This window comes from Arabidopsis thaliana, chromosome 2 (genome assembly GCF_000001735.4).
Source record: "Arabidopsis thaliana chromosome 2, partial sequence".
In the NCBI taxonomy this organism is placed as follows: Eukaryota; Viridiplantae; Streptophyta; class Magnoliopsida; order Brassicales; family Brassicaceae; genus Arabidopsis; species Arabidopsis thaliana.
Genome location: NC_003071.7, coordinates 15253474 through 15276311, shown reverse-complemented (window position 1 = coordinate 15276311; position 22838 = coordinate 15253474). Strand labels below are relative to the sequence as shown.

The 22838-nt window shown below is 36.3% G+C and overlaps 3 protein-coding genes, 2 long non-coding RNA genes and 1 pseudogene across 6 annotated transcripts; 2 read left to right on the top strand and 4 right to left on the bottom strand.

Annotated features, from left to right (window-relative positions):
- Positions 1–1679: 1679 nt before the first annotated feature.
- Positions 1680–2667, bottom strand: AT2G36402 (annotated as a pseudogene; the record flags this gene model as incomplete). Its single annotated transcript has 2 exons — positions 1680–1838; positions 2233–2667.
- Positions 2668–3196: 529 nt separating this feature from the next.
- GRF3 (growth-regulating factor 3) lies at positions 3197–6224 on the top strand. Its single transcript, NM_129197.4, has 4 exons — positions 3197–3908; positions 4007–4198; positions 4413–4767; positions 5577–6224. The coding sequence occupies exons 1-4, from the start codon at positions 3695–3697 to the stop codon at positions 6010–6012; spliced, it is 1197 nt and encodes a 398-aa protein (NP_181181.1). The 5' UTR covers positions 3197–3694; the 3' UTR covers positions 6013–6224.
- Positions 4209–4435, bottom strand: AT2G08795. Its single transcript, NR_140410.1, has one exon. It is a non-coding gene; the product is annotated as an other RNA (long non-coding RNA).
- SBE2.1 (starch branching enzyme 2.1) lies at positions 6220–12101 on the bottom strand. The gene is made up of 18 exons (NM_129196.4): positions 11888–12101; positions 11284–11435; positions 10950–11185; positions 10659–10757; positions 10460–10502; positions 9930–9989; positions 9663–9743; positions 9457–9573; positions 9158–9241; positions 8679–8800; positions 8414–8533; positions 8189–8318; positions 7960–8070; positions 7714–7842; positions 7528–7631; positions 7289–7433; positions 6600–7157; positions 6220–6515 (listed from the first exon to the last, which is right to left on the bottom strand). Exons 1-18 carry the CDS (start codon positions 12027–12029, stop codon positions 6372–6374), a joined length of 2577 nt encoding a protein of 858 aa, NP_181180.1. The 5' UTR covers positions 12030–12101; the 3' UTR covers positions 6220–6371.
- Positions 12102–12503: 402 nt separating this feature from the next.
- On the bottom strand, positions 12504–18894 carry ABCG34 (pleiotropic drug resistance 6). Its single transcript, NM_129195.6, has 19 exons — positions 18341–18894; positions 18119–18239; positions 17691–17864; positions 17315–17605; positions 17145–17235; positions 16155–17055; positions 15907–16067; positions 15715–15818; positions 15467–15632; positions 15305–15382; positions 15113–15231; positions 14691–15023; positions 14314–14604; positions 14152–14235; positions 13944–14077; positions 13635–13862; positions 13379–13550; positions 13044–13298; positions 12504–12954 (listed from the first exon to the last, which is right to left on the bottom strand). The coding sequence occupies exons 1-19, from the start codon at positions 18727–18729 to the stop codon at positions 12685–12687; spliced, it is 4362 nt and encodes a 1453-aa protein (NP_181179.2). The 5' UTR covers positions 18730–18894; the 3' UTR covers positions 12504–12684.
- Positions 18895–22374: 3480 nt separating this feature from the next.
- Positions 22375–22608, top strand: AT2G08790. Its single transcript, NR_140409.1, has one exon. It is a non-coding gene; the product is annotated as an other RNA (long non-coding RNA).
- The last annotated feature ends 230 nt before the right edge of the window (positions 22609–22838 follow it).

Here is a 22838-nt window from a genome sequence, read left to right as displayed (position 1 = left end):
CAGATTTGTGTCAGAGAAACGTATTTGTCTTCTCTTGAACATGTGAACTCTCGCCCTCCTTTGCCTCTTCTTCTTATTCTCTGTCCTTTGCTCTATTTCTATATTTTCAGATTTGTTTGTACAAATAACTCGTTTCTCTTCTTAATTAATTAAAACAATTTTCCATCACAATTTCATAAATCAAAGTACGACATTAACTTTTATCGCCGACGTAAGAAAAGAATAAGGAAACTTGTGTTTTCTTACGAAAAATATTGATAGTTATATCATTGCCTCGTTAATACGATACTACTACTACGTACATCAACGATTCGACGGTGGTTCTTTTAACCTATTAATCTTATATGTCAGAAATAGTTTTGTAATTACGATGTATAGTTTTGTGACTATTCAAAATATAGTTGACTTATTATTTTGTTTGCTCGAATGGTTAAATCTGGTCAGTCATGTTCATGTAGATCAGTGCCAATGCATTGTAATGGGTTATCTCCTTACTCGTTGGAGGGTGTATAATTTCAACAATACTGATATTGAAACACGTAGTAATTTTTTAAAATAGAGCATGTAAAATACATATGCCATGAAAAGAACTGGACAATATATATCTTAGTTTGGTATGTAAGAATATTGATGTAATATAATTTTTTTTGTAGACTAACATAATACGGTTATTGAAATTTGAGAAATTTTATAAGAATAATATAGTTAAGATATTATACAGTCAAGAGAAGCTTTACATTAAATAACTTAATCTCTTATGAAATAAAAAAGAAAAAAAATCTATTTACTAAAATTATAAATAACAAAGTTTGATGTTTAATTTTCATCAGATAATATGAAACTTATTAAAATTATAGAAAGATAAACCGTGAAAAGGGAAATGTGATTAAGATTTTGTATTATGTGATTAAAATTTTGTTAAATGAATTGGAGTGTGAGAAAAATGTGAATAAAGATTTTATGAGGGTAAAAAGTGAAAAATAGAGGAAAAGAGAGGGGGTAAGAGTGAGAAAAAGAAGAAGTACTATGAGTAGTCAAATCAAAGATGAATCACAGCCCAAAGAGAAACAAACCCTCACCACCCACTTGGTTACTCACTTTTATGCTTTTTACTTCTGAGCTTTCTCTGACACAGCCCACCTGCTTCTCTTTTCTCATTATTACTTACTTCTCTCCTCTTTACTTCATTTTCTCTTCTTCTATCTTTTTTTTTACCTCAGTCAGAACCGAATGTAAAACCTAAATCAACCCAAAAAGAATGTAATTGTTGTATACAAAATTGAATAGAATACAAAATCTAACCGTTGATAAAAGATGAAAGAAATTATTGGACCAAAAGTTTGCCTACCTTAACCAAATTTGAACCAGAAAATTTTGGTTTCAGTCTATAGTAAAACTGTAAAAGATATAATAACTCATAAGTAGTCGTTTGTTCTATAATTAATACATGACTCCTAAGACTCTTGAGACATCGTTCTACCATTATTTTAAAGCTTCGGGGTTTGAGTTTAGCTAAACATTCTGACATACAATTCATGAATTCATTTTCTTTTAGATTTGTTAAAGAAAACATGAGATACATAGTGATTGAGAAGTGATAGTTAGATGGATGTCAAAAAAAAAAAAAAAAACAGAGAAGTGATAGTTAGATGAAATATTTTCCCACATCTTTGAACTAGCTAATAATGCAATACGTATAGGCGATGACGCCCATGAGACTTTTCCCTTGGATATGCTGAGACTCTGTGGAAGCCGTTCGCTTTAACATTTCCGCAATGACGCAATCCGAGGTCTTCCAACAACCAAAACTTCATACGATACTCTTCAAGCATCCGGGCCTCTCAAAAACCCTCAGGTGGATTAACCTTGCTCTAAGAGTTCTCATAAACAAGGATGCATTTGTCATGTTTACTCAAGACAACATGAACTCGTACCACGCCGTATAAAAGTTTTTGACAAAAATCTTGAATAGCTAACAATTATTTGGCAAAAAAACTTCCAAGAATCTCTGCAACTTTGCTAATAGAGAAATTACTTGAATACTTTTAATATTTATAATTCACTTAACTATCACTTAAAATATAAACATTTACAACCATTTTTTTTAATGTTTCTCAAGCCTGATGATTTTTTTTTTTTTTTGGTAGGAAAAGGGGGAAAATCCGCCAATTTTATTAAAAAGAAAATACGAAATTACATTCGGATAGTTCTTGAAAACGCAGGCCCATTTACATCCTCCAAAACAAAAGAAGCAATAGAATCCGGAACTGAATTAAAAACATACAAACCAAGAGGTAAAGAAAACGCATAGTTAGCTAACCCGTCCGCAAGACGATTGACCTCCCTATACACGTGAGAAATACGGACTAACCAGTCCCTTGATATGAAGCCATAACACAAACGTAGTAGGAAAGATAGAGGATGAGAATCCGGTATCCCTGTCTGTAAAAACCCAACCACGATCTTCGAATCCACTTCCAGCTCAAGGCGTGTTATTCCTTGCTCCCAGACTATGTGTAACCCATAGTAGAGTCCCCACAACTCTGCTAGTGGCGCTGAACAGATTTCGATATTCAAAGCAAAAACCCCAACCCAGTTCTCGTTCCCATCACGCACCGCACCTCCCGCTGCTGCTAACCCGGGATTCTCTCTCGAGGCTCCATCCATGTTCAACTAGCCTGATGAATTTATTAAACTCATGTTTCCATTTTTTTTCCCACCAGTTATGTTAGTTTGATTAATTTTTCAGTCAATTTTGGCATAACGCTTTAAAATAATTATATCAAAATAATATTTTCAGTTTTTCTGCAACAGATTCATTCCACCAAGAATTCAGCCGATTCTACCCGAATTAATATTACCATTTTCGGACTAGATCTATGAACGAAGGTACAAAATTAATCAGTTAAAAAAGAAAATAGAGTGGCAAGTACTACATCTAGTGCCGTATGATATGATAATATAGGAACCTAAACGAATTTTATACTAATTCAAATTTAAAAGTAGTTAGGTTTGTCACAAATGCAAATTACAAATTATATCGACGTAACGCTTACTCATTAAATAATCTAAATTACTTGGTTAAAAGACTAATTAAATATTCTTAACAAGTAGGCTTTTGTTTTCATTATAAAACAAATTAAAAAGCTATACTAATATAAAAATGGAGATTGGTATTTCCAAAGCAGCAAAGACAGAAAAACTGCAGGTTATTATCTCTCCATCTTCATCTTGCAGAGTGGTTCTTTCTGGGTTTTCTGACTTGCTTTTCATTTTTTTATTGATACAAATGTTAAACCAATTATTTTAAATAGTCTTTGAGATTAATGAAGAGAGATTTGTGAACACAATTAATAAAGAGTTATACTATAGTAGTAGTCTTTTTTACTGTATAGTATTTTCTCCCCGCATCTGTCTTGTCTCACTGTCTTTTTCTCGCAAGTCTCTCTATTAAAAACCTCTTTCCCTCTACTCTGTCCTTTCTCTCTCTGCAGAAGAAGCTCAGATACAGAAACTGACTACCAAGAACAAAGCTTTTTCCTTCGAGCAAAGAAAGTTCTTTTTTCTTTTCTTTTGCTCTTCGTAACCCAACCAACAAGACTTTCATAAGCTATTAAATCAGAACCCTGGAAGACAAAAAAGGGGAAAAACCATTATCCTTAAAGTAACCAACACTTCTCTCTCTCTTTCTTCAATGGATTTGCAACTGAAACAATGGAGAAGCCAGCAGCAGCAACAACATCAGACAGAGTCAGAAGAACAACCTTCTGCAGCTAAGATACCAAAACATGTCTTTGACCAGATTCATTCTCACACTGCAACTTCTACTGCTCTTCCTCTCTTTACCCCTGAGCCTACTTCTTCTAAACTCTCCTCTTTGTCTCCTGATTCTTCCTCCAGGTTCCCCAGTGAGTCTTTTCTTCCTCTTATCTTATCTTTCTTGATAAAGAATTAGACTTTTCATTCATATAGTTTGTGTTTAATTGATTTTGATTCCTTTTTGTAGAGATGGGGAGCTTCTTTAGCTGGGCACAGTGGCAAGAACTTGAACTACAAGCTCTGATCTACAGGTACATGTTGGCTGGTGCTGCTGTTCCTCAGGAGCTCCTTTTACCAATCAAGAAAAGCCTTCTCCATCTATCTCCTTCCTACTTTCTTCACCATCCTCTTCAACACCTACCTCATTACCAACCTGCTTGTGAGTCTCGAGAACAGTCTTCATCTATCTATTTTTTAAATATAAATGGGTTTTGTGCTACTGGTGTTGGAGTTGTGTTCCCAAGATCCAGACTTTCAATATTAGTATATTATCTCGTTTTGCCAATCTTGAAGATCTAAACATGTGTGAATGGGATTAAGTAGGATTAGAATCTTGTTATTGATCTGATATGTGATATGAATGTTGAAAACAGGGTATTTGGGAAGGGCAGCGATGGATCCTGAGCCAGGCAGATGCAGGAGAACGGATGGTAAGAAGTGGAGATGTTCAAGAGACGTCTTCGCTGGCCACAAGTATTGCGAGCGCCACATGCACCGTGGCCGCAACCGTTCAAGAAAGCCTGTGGAAACTCCAACCACCGTCAATGCAACTGCCACGTCCATGGCTTCATCAGTAGCAGCCGCAGCCACCACTACAACAGCAACAACAACATCTACGTTTGCTTTTGGTGGTGGTGGTGGTAGTGAGGAAGTGGTTGGTCAAGGAGGATCTTTCTTCTTCTCTGGCTCTTCTAACTCTTCATCTGAACTTCTCCACCTTAGTCAAAGGTAATAAAAAGAAACTGTTTTTTTTTCTCTTAGGTCTGTCTGTTTTAGCTGTTGAACTTTATGGTCAAAACATTAAACTTAAACACATTGACTTTTTTATTTCTTTAGTGTTGAGCCAATAAGATTCATGGTTGAGATTTTAGACAATTGTTTTGAATAATAATGAAATCGATTTAAAGCAATACTGATTCTTGATTTATTAGTATGAAGTATGAACTAATGATATACACAACTTGGTTTGTATGTTCATAGCGATGTTGTGAAGAGAGGGGTAATGTTGGAAATTGAGAGACACATCCTTATCATTTTAGGGTTGGTTGGTTTGTTTGTTTGTTGAATTATGAGTTTGATTTCATTGTGAAAATATCTTTCTTTCTTTTTTCTTATTGTGTTGAGAGATAATGATAACATTGGATTTGATAGAATCTATAATTTGAAGCTAGGTGTGAGACTTTTCAAACAGAGAAAATAGAAAGAGAGAGAAATGGTAGGACCTTAGTGAAAGCTGACCCATATATGTCTCATATCTTGCAGAAAAGTTAAAGCTTTTAGATTCTTCTGCACCCACCTCCCCTATCCACACACAACACATGATATACAAAACACTCACTTTATAATTCTATTTCTATTTACTGCTTAATCAATTCTTATAAAACCCACATTAAAAGGTACTTTTAAAGCCTATAAACTAATATAAAGGCTACTACTGTCTGCAACTTTGTTGTTGAAGCCTAAATGTGGTTTCTCTTTTGACAAATTATTGCTTTTGTGCTTTGTTTTCACCAATGAGATGTGGATTCTGTTAACAGTTGTTCGGAGATGAAGCAAGAAAGCAACAACATGAACAACAAGAGGCCATACGAGTCCCACATCGGATTCAGTAACAACAGATCAGATGGAGGACACATCCTGAGGCCCTTCTTTGACGATTGGCCTCGTTCTTCGCTCCAAGAAGCTGACAATAGTTCAAGCCCCATGAGCTCAGCCACTTGTCTCTCCATCTCCATGCCCGGGAACTCTTCCTCAGACGTCTCTCTGAAGCTGTCCACAGGCAACGAAGAGGGAGCCCGGAGCAACAACAATGGGAGAGATCAGCAAAACATGAGCTGGTGGAGCGGTGGAGGTTCCAACCACCATCATCACAACATGGGCGGACCATTGGCCGAAGCCCTGAGATCTTCTTCCTCATCTTCCCCAACCAGTGTTCTCCATCAGCTTGGTGTCTCGACACAAGCCTTTCATTGACCAGTGTAAAACCAACACAACAATGCGGTTTTTACTGTGTTTTTGGTTTTTATCCAAATTTCCTGTATAAAGAGGGGAGGCTTTTGTTGTCCTCTTCCCTTTTTCTTTTAAGATTTCCCTTGTATCTGTAGCCTTTCTCTGCAGATTTTATATCCTCAAAGATTTGTTTTTGGAAATTCATGTCTAAATAGGATCTACGATGAAGCTTAGGCAAAATGTAGAAGTGCAACGACTTTTTATTTCATTTTTAAGTTATAATGATGCTGCAAGCGAAAACTAAAGGAGAAGAAGATCAACGAGTAAATTTTTGTAGTACAAAGAAGCTTACAGTAGGTAAACTCGGACAACTGTCTTTGCTCCTAAACATCTTCGGGTAACAGGCCTATGGGGACAAGAGAAGAACGTTCATCATCATCATCATCATCTACTGCAGCGTAAACTACAGCGGTTCTGCACGGTGCATACACCATGAAGGAGCAAGGCCTATCGTCGTGCCTTCCATCCTGTATAGCAAATTATTAGTTCCTTTGTAACGACTTGGAGAAAAGAGTTTATTCTTTTCGTTCTCGCTTAGTTAAAGGGCTTACAGAGGTGAAAAACTCCGCGGAGTCATCTAGCCGGTTGAAGCCTCCAAATAAAGAGTTATCAGAGTCCAAAACGATTTTGTACTTTCCGGGAACAGAGCAACCGATACGGTAGTCAGAGTAACTGTTGGTCCAGTGGAAGTTGAAGACGAAGAGCAAGTTACCTCTCTCGAATACAATGACTCTGTCTCCTTCATCCTTGCGGGATATGTACTGGTGCTCTGAAGTCATGAAACCATACGTCTCCTCTAGATTTTGCATTGCTCGATCAAACTCTTGTAGTCCATGGTATCTAAGATATTCTGCATCTCCCAGATCAAACCTACGTCGGCATTTATCATAACTACCATTATTCCCAGCGATGACTCTGCCATCAGGAAGGTGCTGGTCGGTCCTTGGGAAGTCGATCCATTCTGGGTGTCCAAATTCGTTTCCCATGAAATTGAGGTATCCTTCTCCACCCAATCCCATCGTAATGAGACGGATCATTTTGTGTAAAGCAATCCCACGGTCTACACGCGGAGTGGCCTGTCTATCAACGGCCATGAAATCATACATGTCCTATATAATCAAGTAAAAAACATAAGATTTAGTCGAACAATTTATCTGAATTACAACCAGACCTAAGAGTTCAAAGACAGTAAGATGTTAGTTATTCTGTTTGCTGAGTCTATCAGCAACCAAAATGGTACCTTATCCATTAGCCAGAAAGCTATCGTTTTGTCTCCAACAAGGGCTTGATCATGACTCTCTGCATAGACGACACATTTTTCTCCCCACCTCCTGTTGGTAAGCGTGAAAGTTATATCACCAACCTGCCAGTCCTCGTCTCTCTTCCTAGAGATTACAACACGCCATATCAGTTCAGTATCATATAACAACGTCTTACTTAATAATCTCACTGAAAAGCCAAGACGTCCTGAGAACATACTTAAGAAGCTCAATCCATTTATCTGCCACTGCCATGTGTAGACGGTAGTCAAAACCCACACCACCGTCTTCGACAGGAACGCAAAAAGCTGGCATCCCGCTAACCTGTAACGAAATCAATTGAGAGAACCGGAGAGAGGTATCAAAAATACTTCAGTAATACTGAACAAAAGCGCAAATGACTTACATCTTCGCCGACAACAATAGCCTCAGGGTATAGCCCATGAATCAAATCGTTCACCAGCATTAGATAGACCACAGCGTCAACATCAGTAGAATATCCAAAGTACTCATTGTAATTCCCAGTAAATTCGACCTGCCACAAACGCTAGCAGTTAGGTTCCATAAAGCCATCTTTTTGCATTTGCATATTTGTAGGATACTATCAAATAGTGACATAAAGAACAAAACTAATTCCATACAAAAATACCACCTGCAGTCCATGATGAGTGTACATCATGGAAGTCACACCATCAAATCTGAACCCATCAAACTTGTATTCTTCCAGCCACCATCTCGCGTTGGAAAGAAGATACCTAAGCACCTAAATACACAAGGACCAAACGTCAATACACAAGGACCAGACATAACCACCAGCATGGGGCTACACTAAAGGCTTTCCCATAAATATTGCAATATCAACTCTACGGAAAGAGACATACTTCCCAGCTTCCGTAATTGAAAAGACGAGAATCCCACATCCAATGATAACCACGCGATCCAGAGTGGAAATATTGACCATCAGTACCATCAAACATGTCCAGGCCATCCAGTGTGTTTTTTGATGCATGGCTGGTTTTATTTAAAGACAATGATGATTATCCATGAAAAAGTCCATATCAACTAATTCACAATATTGGAGAAGTGCGTTAAAGAGAAGCCAATACCTGTGCACAATATCCATCAGAACAACCAGACCTAGCTCATGAGCTTTGTCTATCAAAGATTTAAGGTCATCAGGTGTTCCAAAGCGGCTGCTAGGTGCGAAAAAATTTGTCACATGATACCTGCATTGCATATAGCAAAGTCACATGCTCATTCATCAAGGAGACAAATAGGTTTTACGACTCTGAAGAATCAACAAATGGCTTTTAACAGGTATTCATTAAATGATAGGTAGGTAGACATGTTATATCTGAGAAAGGAAGATACCCAAAGCTGGCATAGTAGGCATGCTCTTGAATGGCCATTATCTGCACAGCATTATAGCCTAGCTTTTTTATACGGGGAAGTACATCATCTCTAAAGTTGGCATATGTATTTATCTTTGGTTCCTGCAGATCAAAGATAACAACGTTACTCATTATCATATTGTCAAAAGTGAAAGTCTCCTGCCGTCAAGATCCTGGAACAAAAGAGTTATGAGATTTCCTTTTGCATTCGTATATTGAAACTATACATTCTCTAAAGATGATTAAGCCATCAAATAATGATGATAGTCATTTGTTCAAAAGGACTAATTCCAAAATTCTCTCTTAAATACCTAGACCAAACTTTCCACTATCCTCAACAAGCAAACAAGTCAGGCACATATGAGAATTTTCATGTCAAATGTAGTTTAAACTTCTACCTTTGTCAGTGACATTATGAACTTAGTGATTACCATTCCAAGATAAGAGAAAGAAACATACCGTACTACTCATTCCAACATGTGATTCATATATACGCAGCGATGTGGGTTTCTTTGGACGAGGATGTTTGAACGCATATTTATCCTGAAACAATGGAGTACTTTTTAGGCCTTCAGCGAGGGATATATATATATATATATATATGAAACCACATATACCCATAGATAATGCTGGATACCAGTTATGACTTAAATACTACATATTATGTTTTTATTGGATGTCTACATCCTGAAAGAGTTTCGATTATCTCTAGAAAACACCAAAACAAATGAGAATGTAAAATGAGTACTGGTTTGTACCTCCTCAGGAGGGTCATAATATACTCCATTATATGGGATCTCGCCAGGTGGCTGGACAGAATACTTGATCCAAGCTGGAATGGAGTCTTTAATACCAGATGGGGTATCCATGCGGATCTACCAATGCATGACATACAATCAAAAGTACGATAAGTGTTACAAAGCTTTGCATGTGTTTTCATAAGGGTTAACTATGAACATGTAACCTTCACACGGGAGCCATGGGGAATTGCTGGTGAGCCATCAGCATTATTTGGCAGAAATATTTCCCACACACCAAAGTCGTTCTGCTCAAATATCAGTTGTAAGACAGTCTTAGATCAGAATTCCAGAAAGGAACAGAATAATAACAGAGCAAAGCATGCGCCAACAAGTATCATTTAAGGTTCAAGTAAAAATTTAACTTCTAGCCAAATTATAAGCTAAGACGGAAGATTAAACAATAGATCACAAATTAGAGTGTGTGAGCATACCCGAGCCATAACATCAGATTTCGCATTCCAGTTATTAAAATCTCCGATCAGTGATGCTGCCTGGAAAGGCATAATTCAGCCAAATAACTTGTTAGAAAAAAACAGTAATCTAGATATTCAATCAGGTGCAGATACACTAACATGCATGGAACAGAATAGAAAAGACAAAACCGATGTCATGGGGACATGAGACCCTGTTTACTGAACTATGAGCCCAGGCTGATCATTCTACTTATGTTAAATAAAAAACCACTTGACCAGTTTTGAAATCTGTAACCCCAACAGCTCAAAGAAAAAAAATTCACCACCACAGAAATTGTTTTTGGTATGTTCGTAATAGGTGTGCATCACATGAGGGAATACATGAGTTTTAATCCATGATTTTAGATTTAGTTCTCGTCACGGGCATAAGAAGTTGCATTTGACATACACAAGAAAATTCTGAAACTCTAATGACGGAACAAATATAACACAAAATCATTAAAGACATAATTGTTAGGTAAAGTATTGACTATTGAGTTGAAACAAACCTTAGCTCCCGGTGCCCATTCCCGGTAAGTGATACCAGTGGCGCTAATAAAGCAGTGAATTATAATTAGCAACTGCAATACCAACTATCTGTAGAGTATCTACTAAACTTTTACTGAGACTAGAGTGCTGAAAATGCAATAATAAGAATTATTAAAGCTATGGAAACGGCACTTGAATATATGTTCGAATGAAGTTTACCTTCGAGTGAAGCCAAATATTTCATAACCACGAGAAAATGCCTCCAAACCACCTTCATTCTTGTCAATTTCTTCACGCAGTTTTCTGTACTGCCCATATCTACAACGTCATGCTGAGTAATTAGAACTTAATAAAGAAAAGAAACAAAATTTCTTAAGCCAGGAGAAGGATGGAAATTAAGGTGACATAAAACTTACATGTTCCACCAACAAAAGTTACATTCATTGTTTAATAGTTTTGAGGGAATACTCTTTGCAAACAAGCTAAAGCAAGACAGAATTTATTGTTTACCGGTAATCAAGATGATTACGATGACTGTTCAACATAGGATCAATGTCATATATTCTCTTCCCATCTCCAGGAGGTGGAATCTTCCTCTGCCCAACTTCTTGGTCGACAGAGTGTGACATCTTTGCAAAATCTTCTTTATAACTTATGCTTCCAGATGTTGAGAGTGCAGAAGTTTGATCTAGTGTCTCTGTTTCCTGGGCTTCTTCAGTTTTCTGAACGTCTACATTGCCGAGCACCTAATAATAATCATTTAAGAACAGTAGAGGGGAGAAAGGGATTCTATCTAATTATCGTGCTAATCACAAGTTCATGGTTGGTTCTCATGCCAACAAACCTGAGTATCGTCAGAGACAGTATCCCGAGATTGTACTTGATCAGAGGCAGATGAAGAGCTATCACTCTGATGGCCACGGAGCTTCTCAGATGCAGTGGTAGCTAAGGAAGACGAATCAGAATCATACGATGGCTTCCGAGCAAAAACCTTCCCTAAGAAATTAGCACAATGGATATAAGAATCACTCCACAGAGAAATAAGAAGAGTAACAAAACACTGCTACTATCATTCAAACTTCTAGATTTGAATCAACAATAATAGATACATAATATAGAGGACCATTGAACTGGGAAATCTCTAGATGCAAAGCTCGCATTAAGTCGAAACTTGGTCTTATAAACCTAATATCACCAAAATTCCAGAGACGAACATGTATAAATTCGTCATTGCCGAAACCTCAAAGATCTCATTATCTCCTAAACTTCATCAACCATCTAAATTCTAATTATACACCAAATTAATCCTCCATAAAAAAGAATGTTCCACGAAGCAGGATACAAAAATTGAATCCCACACATTGACTCCATGGAAATCACCAATCTCGAAACCCGTGCCACTAGAAGGAGACACACGGAGATATAAACAAAGGAGATGGAGCAAATACCAGAAGAACGAGAGTCCTTCCTCAGAGAGAATGAGACAGCGTTGCTTCTCCTGAGATCTTCATTGAAACTGTGAAGAGACGAATTCTTCTTCTTAATCGATGGAAGATGAGGAAAACGTACGCCTGAAATCGTGTAAACCATTGAAGACGGAGAGAGAGTTTTACAGAGAACTTTGGGAAGAGAGAGTGAGGAGCGAAAAAGCTTAAAGGAATAAAATCTAAATTAGAAGATAAATAAAAATTAATTAATAAATTTAAAAAACTAGACGACAAAAATAAAAGTTAACAAAATTAATCAAAATCACACGAAGCTCATTAGGGACGGAGCATAGTCTGCCACGTGTAATCATATCAGATATTTAAGTGGAACCCATCAAGCGTCTCGTCACAATTTTAGTATCTCAATATTCTCAATTATTGCTTCTTTTACCCCTCAAAATATCAAATTTTATATTAGGAAAAAATCGTTTTGATTAGGAAAAAATAAATAAAAACAATTTATAATTTTGTGTTGTCAGGTTTCAGACTCGTAACTGAAAAGCATTTTGACTACAACATTTTTCTTGATTTGGGACGAGTCCAAACTTGCACAAATATCTTTGTAATGAGAATCACTAGAGAATAAAGCATATACCAAGTATGAATAAGGAAAATATCATATTGTAAACATGAACTGTTATTTATTATTACCAAACGACAATAAATAAATAATTAGGTAAGACAAAGAAAATTTACATGAATTCATTCAAACACTAATCTATAAAGATTTTTGAAATCTATTCTAATAAAAGTTTTCTTCACCTTCTTTGGAAGTTGAGGAACTTGATACCATAAGCAAAGGCAAAGAGAAAGATCAAGATCCAGGCGATGTGGACAACGGCTACAACTGGTAAGAAGTCATAATCGAACCCGAATCCATTTTTGAGCAACGTTTTAAGACTCATATCTCCAACACCAGTGATGTGCACAATCGAATCCCTGTCTCCTACTTGAGATGTGATGATTCCATACAATGTCCAAGCCACAGGTGATGCCCAATAGTACCATCTCCACCATATTGGTATTTGCTGCATCAAAAGTTAAAAGTTTAGTCTAGCTCTTAAAACACTTTTTTTTTATATTATTAATTCAAATGGAAGTTGCTTAGTTTATTTACCGGTCTAGGGATGAGGAAACCGGAGAAAAGATTCCAGAAACTGAGGAAGAAGGACAAGCAGATTCCAGCTATTTGATAGTTTGGTGTCAAGGCGACAAGCATCATACCGTATAGGGTGAAGTAGACGAAGCATGTTAACATGTAGTAGTAGAACCAGAAGAATTTGACCACAGTCCAGTCGTATCCGATCATCGAGTAAAGGATAAGTGTGTAAACTCCGGTTTGTATAGTGTTGTACATGATTTCTACTGCTACCTGCATCATTTTTAGATAACCATATCTTAGGAAAAGTAGCATATAAAAGTTGAGGCAAAATTATTAGAATGGTTAAGTACCTGAGAAATTGCATAGGGAATGGCGGAGTACATTCCAGCGGCTTTTTCGCGGTAGAAAACCGTTCGCTCAATAGCAACTGCGGGTTGAACTGTTGCAGCGTTGGTGGCACCGAGGAACAATACAGCAGCATACATGGCTCCAAAGAAATTATTCAGGTCTTGCTCTTTCTCTCTGTTTTGGTGTTTTTGGATGAATACGTCACATTTTGATAAGATGATAGTTTACTTATGGAATAGAGAAAAGAAGATGCCTTACATTTTAGTTCCTGTTTGCCAGAAAAGTAGACCAAACAAGACACCAATGACTACTGTCATGAGAAACCGAATGGCATTGTACTGAGGATATCTCCAGTTTGACCAATACATTTTCCAGAAGCAAGCTTTGGTTTGAGTAGAAAATGGTTGCGCGTACTTGGTTCGGAAGTAGAGATCATTCGATCCCGGTGGTGGAGTACTCAGCTCTTTGATGAGTTCCTGATTTCTCCTGAGTAAAACATCAAGTTCATATTAGAAACACAGTGTAACAACTCTGCATTAGTAGTAGCATTTTTCTTAAAACACATACCGATTAACAGAGGAGTTAACGAATATTTGAGCAAAGTCCACGCTCATTTGTGACTCCATTGAAGGAGTAGTGACGTCAAGCATCCACGTCGCAGGATTGTATCCGTCCTTGATCTTTGGAACCCCTTCAATAGCCTGCAAGAAAAGTTCTAGATATAGTTCCATATTCATATGACCAAGAGAGAGGAAAAGCAAAACCAATGATTCACCTCAAAGTATTCAACGAGTTTTTGTGAGTGATGTCCTAGTGTTCCAGCATATATAACTTGTCCTCCTCGTTTCATCAACAGCAACTGCATTAAACCAAAGATGATTGATTAACTTTATCCTGGTTCAGGGACTTAAAAGTGGAAAAAATTTCGGAAGCAAACCTCATCGAAGGATTCGAAAATGTCGATGCTAGGTTGGTGAATTGTACAAACAACAGTTCTTCCTGTATCAACAGTATTCCTAACAGTACGCATAACAATGGCAGCAGCTCTTGCATCAAGACCAGATGTTGGCTCGTCCATGAAGATTATTGATGGATTAGCTACCAATTCAACTGCTATAGTAAGCCTCTTCCTCTGTTCTGTTGAAAGACCATCTACACCAGGAAGACCAACTATAGAGTTTCTAAGAGGTTTAAGCTCCACCAACTCCATCACTTCCTCCACAAACATCTACATGCAAAAAAAGGTTACCAGATTATAAAATCATGCGAGTGATTATGAAAAACAAATGAAACGTTATGTATAGTAATACTTACCTCTCGTGTTTTGGTATCTATATCGGCGGAAAGACGAAGCCATGCTGAATAGATAAGGGATTCATAAACGGTAACATGTGGAGAATGGATATCATTTTGCTCACAGTAACCACTGACTCTAGCAAATGTTGCTTGGTTCTTTGGGTAACCAGATATGTTAATACTCCCTTCTACATAGCCTCCTGTTTTCCTACCGGCCAAGACATCCATTAAGGTAGTCTTACCCGCACCACTAACACCGACCAATGCTGTCAATACGCCAGGCCTGAAAGCTCCACCAACGTCTCTTAGTAACTGAAGTCGATCTCCTTCAACTCCTTGAGCCTTCATTTCCTGCAGAATTTAAAGGAAACAATGAATACAACTAAAGGTGCATTTGTAAAGCGATACAACGAGAACAAGTATGAGACGCAGTTGCTTACTGCAGGCATATCCACGTAGTAGTTCACATTGTTGAATGCTAGAGAAAGTGGTTGGAAAGGTAAAACCATTCCTTTCTTTGGTCCATGACTTGAAGTACTAGTGAGTTCCACTACAGAACCTGCAACTTTTTTAGTAGAGTCAGAATAACCAAAGTGAAAAGGCTGCAGAATTGAAGAGGTAAAAGATTTCACCTCCTGTTCCACTGTGACTCCCTTTGTGTTTGTCTTTACCTTCTTCCACAACTGTAGTAGCTTTGGAGTTACCAAGAGCTACAAGAAAAAATTTCAAGATCTTGTCAACTAAAAATGATTCTTGTTCTGAATAGTCAGAAAGTTCAAAATGAGAGCACTTACGGTTCAAATACATCAAGGCTATTATGTAACAGAAGTTGAACAACACAGTAAACCCAAGTAGCGCCCCAATACAGATCCAAAACCAATATGGTTCTGTAAAGAAGCCTCTGCTCTTCAGCAAGACTTCTCCAACTGTTTTCGCGTTGATGCGTGTATCATTGTTTGGCTGCATCATGTAACATAACAGAATTTATATCACAATTTGAAAAGAGAAGTCAACCAGATGAGGTCTAGATGAGAAATCTTACGCTGCCCCATCGCTCATCCAAAAATTCATTTATAACTAATGCAGTCTGTCCATACATCATAGGTGATGTATAATAGCACCAAGTCAGCCACGACGGGATGTCATCTGCGAAACAAGACATAATATATGTTTCACTTAATAATCCCATAGAGAAAGAAGCTGAACACGATATCAAAAGGGATTATCTGCTTACCTTTAGAAATAATAAAGCCTCCAAGAACAAATACGACTAGCAATGCTAATGTCCCGCCAGAGTTGGCGATGACTTCTGTTCTTCCAAGGGCTCCAAGGAATCTAAATAAAGAAAGTGCCATCTGATTCACACAGAAGTATGCTAGCAACTGCCGGAAGAACCTAATGGAACAAGTTTGGTTAGTTCAAGGGAATGACAATAGAAGCAAAAAAAACAAGTTCCTTAGTGATTTTCATGAGCAAATGTACCTGGCAGCAGAAGGAGCAAAACCAATAGTGTAGTATGTAAGAGCGATCCATATAACTGATTCAATAAGAGATAACGGAATCTTGAGAAGAAAACCGGGTAATGCGAAAGCCCATGGAGGATAGAACAAGAAGTCCCTCTGCTTGAAGAAAACCGGAAGCCTCATCACTGTGAAGGCTAGTTCAGCCATTCCATTAAACATTAGATTGATCAAGCTGAAAAAGAGAGCACCATAAAACTTTTGACCATCTTGCACAGTGCCGACATGCATTTCTGTCCGAAAATAAACCGTCATGGCAATCAAAGACATGATGGTTATCTGGACGGTCTTGAACACGTACACAAAGGAGTTACGTTTCATAAGAAGCCATTCTCTATCAAAGCATGCCTTGAATAGATCCTTGTTTGATATACCATACTTTTGTGTCACTAGTGCTGCAGGATGAGTTTTTGCTTTGTCATAAGGAACCCTGAATTCTGAAGCAAGTTGTTGCCCTGCGTGAAAAGAATTGAAGCCGCTTGAGAAGTCATGCACTGATACATAGCTGTAAGGATGTTCTCTCCTGTTCCAATACTGTTCTTGGTCCTTCTTAGACGTAACTTCTTGCAGAAAATCTGCAATACCTTTCCTTTCAGGACATTTGAAACCCATGTACTCAAAGAACTCAAGAACGTTGTCTCGTGACCCCTGGTAGACAATTTGGCCCTCTGAGAGTAGGATAATGTCGTCGAAAAGCTCAAATGTCTCTGGCGCAGGTTGTAGAAGCGAAATGACCATTGTGACATCCGCGATATGAACTAGTTGCCTCATGAACTTGCAAATTTGGAATGTTGTGGAACTGTCTAACCCTGTTGATATTTCATCCATGAAAAGAGCTGTTGCTGGTCCAACCAACATCTCTCCTGCTCATTTTAAACAAGAGACATACAAGTTTAAGAACACATATTCACTGAAGGAACCATGGGAATATCAAAGGGAACATAAGTTGTACCTGTTGTTAGACGTTTCCGCTGTCCACCAGAAATACCTCGTCTCATCACATCTCCAACAAGTGTGTCAGCACAAATGTCCAGACCAAGTAACTGTCAAGTGGCATTAAACCAAGGATAAGGTCAAAAATTGTTTGTTAGAATAAGACAGAAGCATGCAAAAAAGATGTACCTTAAGTACATAGTCTGTAACCAAACTAGTTTCTTGGCCAGATATAGCAATGGATTTCATAAATGCATCAATCTCAGGGTCAGGCTTAATTCCAGCTTCTCTCTCCCTCCTTGAGAGCTCAGTCAAAAGCTGGTACCGAGTCCCAACACCTAAACATCGTCCCGAAAAGTCCAATGACTCTCGCACAGTCATTTCTCCAAAGTGAAGGTCATGCTGACTAATGTAAGCACAAGTCTTCTGAGGAACAAACTCACGAAACTCATGACCGCAGTAAGTTATCCTCCCAGACATCTGTCACAGACCCCGGAAAATGTTAACTCAACCAAGAGCTTACATACATATAAATAATATAAATATGATAGACAACAAAACAAACCTGGAGAGTGTCATCAAGCTTCCCAGCTAAAGCTTGTAACAAAGTTGTTTTCCCTGAACTAGGTGGACCAAGTAATAAAGTCATCCTTGATGGTTTGATAATGCCACTTATATCTTTAAGAATCTCAATCTTCCTCTTCTTAGATGGAAGCAGGTGGAATAATCCAAGAATACTCTGTTTTACAAAGAACCACAAGAATCTTAAGTAAATTAAAGAGATCAACAGTTACATGCAATTTTGACATTCACACATAAAGTTTGACATTTTAAAGATATCTAATTTGGACCCGACAAGACTAAATCCCAAAAAGGTTAAAAATTTATGCCAAGACACAAAAAGCGGTAAAGTTAGGTTTTATCTTTTTTAGATCTTCTCAACAACATTGAACAAGACAAAGTTAATCCAATAAAAAAAAAAAAAAACTGAACCTCGATTGTATTCAAAGTGACGTTGAAGAGAGTAGGAAGAGCTCTGCTTGCACTACGAACATCTCCTTCCACTGAAAGATTCTCATACCTTACTTCAATTTTCGGAACTTCGATTCCCACTCTGTTTCAAAAAAAAAAAAAAAAATTTGTCAGACGAGACAAAAGTTGTAATAAAAAAAAAGAGTTGTTGTTCTTGTTTTTGGTTTTGTCTGAAAATCTGACCTGTCAGTTCTTTCTCTCAATCGCCGAAGAAACTTTTCGTTATCTTCTTCAACGAATTTCAGAATCATTTCCATAAGATGTTTCTTCTCCTTAGGAGCAAGATTCGTGACGTCAACATCTTCAAGTCCAATCTTACCGTTGACCATCGTTTGCGGCAACATACCTTTTCTTAACCGATCGTAAGTCGGTAATCTCTCAAGCGCCGCCCATCGGAGCTCCACGTCATCTTCTTCTCGTCTATCGCTCCGACCAAACACGTCGTCCGTTGGGGGAGCAAACACATCTCTGAAGCTTTTTGAAGCAGCTCCGGCTAAACTCCGGTGACTTGTGGAGCCTAAACTTCCTCTCCCGCTCATTGTTCGGACCAGATCTTCATCTCGTCCTAACATCGCCGCTGAGTCGTCCGGTTTTACTAATGAATGTTCGAGACGATTTAGTTTCCGGCGACCATTTAAAGGGGAGAGAGAAACTCTGGAGTGAGAGAGAAGAGAGAAGAGGCGAGTTTAAAGGCTTCGAGTGACAATATTTTTTTTATTTATAATACAATTTTTTTTTTTGTCTGTTTTCTTTTGTCTAGTAAGACTAACAACTGTTAAATATGATTTAAATAGTATTTTATATTATTTTCCGATAGAAAATACTTAAAAAGAATTACTAGCTATATATATATCGATTTCAATTAGTTATAAAATCCCAAATAAAATTAATTACTATCTATAGCAAAAATGAAATGTTGAATTGATATATGTGTTTGTTAGTTATTTGTATCATATAATTTTTTTTAGTAAAATTAGTTAGTCCAACATTTAGTCTGTTTTACAGATATTTGTTTTTGACTATTGATGTCTAAATGAGTTGATGGATTGCCACCTACTGTTCAGACGTAAATGGTAAATATGATTTATTTTACATCATTTCGATAAAATATACTGAAAAAATTTAGTTCTATATTTAAATCGATCTCAATTAGATAGAAAATATCAAATAAAATTCAATACTATATATAGGAAAGATAAAATGTTGAATTGATGTGATATATGTGCGTGTTACATATTTGTATCAGATAACTTCTTATGAATTTATTTTAATAAATTACTATGAAGAATAACATTGAATTTCTGATGAATTAGTATATCTTATTTATATTATATTGTTTGTAACATATCATAGTTATTTTATAAACAAAATAAATATAGACGTATATATATATATAATTAAGATGTATTTCCTAGCTTTCAGTGTAATTAGTTTAGGTGAATATTTTAGTAAAATTAGTTAGTCCAATATTTAGTCTGCTTTACATATATTTAGTTTTGATAATGGATGTCCAAATGAGTTGATGGATTGTCACCTACTGTTCAGACGTTTATTGCTACATAGTACAGTCGTGTTATTAGGTGTAAGAAATCTACATTGTATGGTGATCAGACGATCAACATTCAACATAATCCGTCTAACTGTTTGCTATGTTCATAATCGTAAGTAAATGGTAAGTCGTCCATACTATTAAAAGTTTTCAAGGTGCTTTTTTAATAAAATTGCATTAAAATCTAACACATGCATGATCTTTTACTTAAGTATCAACTGAAATTCCTCCAACGGAATTATTTTGTACTAAATCAAAATTGTTGCCTATTAATTTTTGTTTTCTGTCGTTTTAAAATTCAAATTGAGGATTTGGAATGTGTGTGAATTGTAAAAAATAATTAAATTCCATCGCATAATTTCTTCCAACGAAGTTATGCTTTCAATTTCAATTAAAAAAAAAAAAAAAAATTAGTGATTTTGCCGCAAACGGTGGATTCTTATAGCATTATCTCGTTGAGTTACAATTTTACAAATTCTGTGATGATTTGATTAGTTTAATTTTGTTGATATTGTAGGTAGTGTGTCTAATTTAAACAAAGTAATATACTAATATTACGGATTGAACGTGTCTCTCGTGTCTATTCGTAGTGATGTAATTGCTTGTGTCATAAATATCATAATAAAATGGGGGGGAAAACTAAAATATTTTTTAAGGGAAATTTAGAAAATTCAGTTGAAAAAAAAAGATTAAAGTCTTTGCGCATGACGACATGTAATATTGTTGGGCATTTTTAATAGGGTTATTTCCACTTTAACAAATACATGAAACTACCACAATTTCATTTTAACAGTATAAACTACGATGCATAGATAGAGCTAAATTCATCGGGAAGGTACTCTCAAGTTTCATCTTAATTGGACACCAAATGCAATCGAATTTTTTTGTTTTGTCTTTTAACAGCATTACGTTTGATATTTTTGGTTAGTTCTGGTTCTCTTTACAAATTGTTGTTTGTTTGATAGTGCTTTCGTTAGCCGAACAATGACAAAACATGACCTCAGATGGTCGACCATGCATTCTCAGTGTGAATAAGTTTGAGGTGTCAGGCTTGCAAATATCGCACGTTGAACTTCTGAGTTTAAAGGCTGCACTGACTTCGATTAGGAAAGTTCAATTCTTATATGAGTTTAATTCTTTTTACCCTTTGCAATACGAAAATATAAATCCTCTTCTAATTCTAAACTAGGTTCCAAAAATTAGTTACGGTTTCGATTTAAAATATTCCTAATTCTGTATCAAATTTTGGCAACGATACCTTTTTCCAGTACATTGGACACTGGACACCCCTAGGAAACTATGCGATCAGAAATAATATATACAGATGCTATAATCTGCTTTCAAATACAAAGCACTAAACTGAGACAAAGCATATCTTTGAAGATTCCAAACTTTGAAGGGTATCCATATTATTATTCGATAATGTTGAACTTACTTTTGTTTTTTTTTTATCTTTGCGTACAATTTGGAACGTCTCTTACTCTTTTGCTATTGAAGTTTGAATTTCATATAACATACAAAATGAGATTTATGTTAACATGGGCACACTCTAACAGTAGAAATACATATGCATAATATAATTCACTTATAAGTATATGGTGCTTTAATAGAAGCTGGTAGTTGAAAATTTGAAGGCTATTTTTAACAGAAATAAATTCTAAAGACTATTTTGAGTAAAAATCATTCATAGGGCGATCTATATATAGTACCATATAGATGATTGTGAGATAATCAATGAACGTGAGTAGAGCTACACATGTTTGAATGAGAATATCGGACGGTCAGAAATAAACGGAAGAGATATCGCAACCCACGAAGTAAGGGATTTTCATCACATGACAACAGTCATCAATTTAGCTATTCCCTATGCATTCCATTAATACGATAATGAATGGTGTGTGGCATCATCATAACCACAATCATTAATTAATAATACCTTAATAATCAAATACGATCTTTTTTTAAGATTTAGAGAGTTCCCAAAATGTTTAATTATTTTAAAATTTTAATAGGTAAAAATTTGCAGGAGAACATCCATGTGCTCAACAAATTGGTGAGAGGTTTTGTTGTTTCTTTTATTTTTGTTTAAGTTCTCTCTATTTATCGTATTTGTGCTAAGCGCTTAACTCATCGAATAAGCTTTGGATAATTCAGAACCTAAACTTTTGACATTACCAGTTATAATTTAATCCAAATAATGACAAAATATTATATCTAGTTTAATTTAAAACAACACATGCACACGTAATGTATGGCGTCACCTATGACGAATTGTGTTTTCTTATATTTATTCTTTCCTTTCCCTAAAAAAATGAATAGAGCGTTATTAGTTTATGATTTTTATATACATGGACGGTTGCATGACATTTTTTTTATTACCCGTTAAAACAGTGTCATTCATCATATTTGACCTGTCAAAAACTCACGTAGCACGTTACAAATATATATATGTATAGGGTCCCAATCATATAAACAGATGCGATATGCATGGCTCACGTTCTTGGAACGCTAGAGTTTTTTTTGAAGTTTTATTAGTTATTGATAATTTCTCCAACTCTAACTTTTTTTATCTTCTTTTACATAAATTATCTGCTGCTGTAAATAACAAATTTTTTGGGTCGTATACTCGAATTTCCATCAAAACCAAAAGTTCTGAAAAAATCCCACAATATATAATATATAAGCCGCCAAGAGCCAATTCCATCTTGTGGATCACTAAACCAGTATTTTTGGGGTTTGAATCTCACGTTCTCCATTAAAGAATAAGGACATGCAAGTAAGCAAAAACAAGTTCCATATAAGCAGAACCATATTCCGGAGGACTGCAACTTTCAAAATGTAATATATAGCGGAATCATCTGTTTATATACAGAAAAGTAGGGTTCAAGCCTTTCGACTTCAGATTTTTTTTTAAAATTTTACTTTAGAACTTCAATCATAATTAAGCACATGTAAACGGCTTACCAATTTATAATTAAAAAAAAAAAACGGTCATTGTGCTGAAAAATATCAGCGTTTTTATTTTTTAGTATGTGTACAAGACAATTTTAAGTGGATCGTTTACTAAACGAGAGATGTCCCTGTGAAAAGCTGTCCACGTACGAAATTGATCTGTCCCCAACGGCCACCTAT

Bases quoted from the DNA above. Each gene is read 5' to 3' on its own strand.
- GRF3 (NM_129197.4), top strand. From the start codon at position 3,695: ATGGATTTGCAACTGAAACAATGGAGAAGCCAGCAGCAGCAACAACAT. The intron at 4,199-4,412 runs GTGAGTCTCGAG...TGTTGAAAACAG, and splicing joins ACCTCATTACCAACCTGCTT to GGTATTTGGGAAGGGCAGCG. The intron at 4,768-5,576 runs GTAATAAAAAGA...TTCTGTTAACAG, and splicing joins CTTCTCCACCTTAGTCAAAG to TTGTTCGGAGATGAAGCAAG.
- SBE2.1 (NM_129196.4), bottom strand. From the start codon at position 12,029: ATGGTTTACACGATTTCAGGCGTACGTTTTCCTCATCTTCCATCGATT. The intron at 7,632-7,713 runs GTAAGTCATTTG...ATTTCGTTACAG, and splicing joins CTATTGTTGTCGGCGAAGAT to GTTAGCGGGATGCCAGCTTT. The intron at 7,434-7,527 runs GTATGTTCTCAG...TGTAATCTCTAG, and splicing joins AAATGGATTGAGCTTCTTAA to GAAGAGAGACGAGGACTGGC.
- ABCG34 (NM_129195.6), bottom strand. From the start codon at position 18,729: ATGTTAGGACGAGATGAAGATCTGGTCCGAACAATGAGCGGGAGAGGA. The intron at 17,056-17,144 runs GTACAACTTATG...TAAAATGAGCAG, and splicing joins GCGGAAACGTCTAACAACAG to GAGAGATGTTGGTTGGACCA. The intron at 13,299-13,378 runs GTACTTAACCAT...AAAATGATGCAG, and splicing joins TTCCCTATGCAATTTCTCAG to GTAGCAGTAGAAATCATGTA.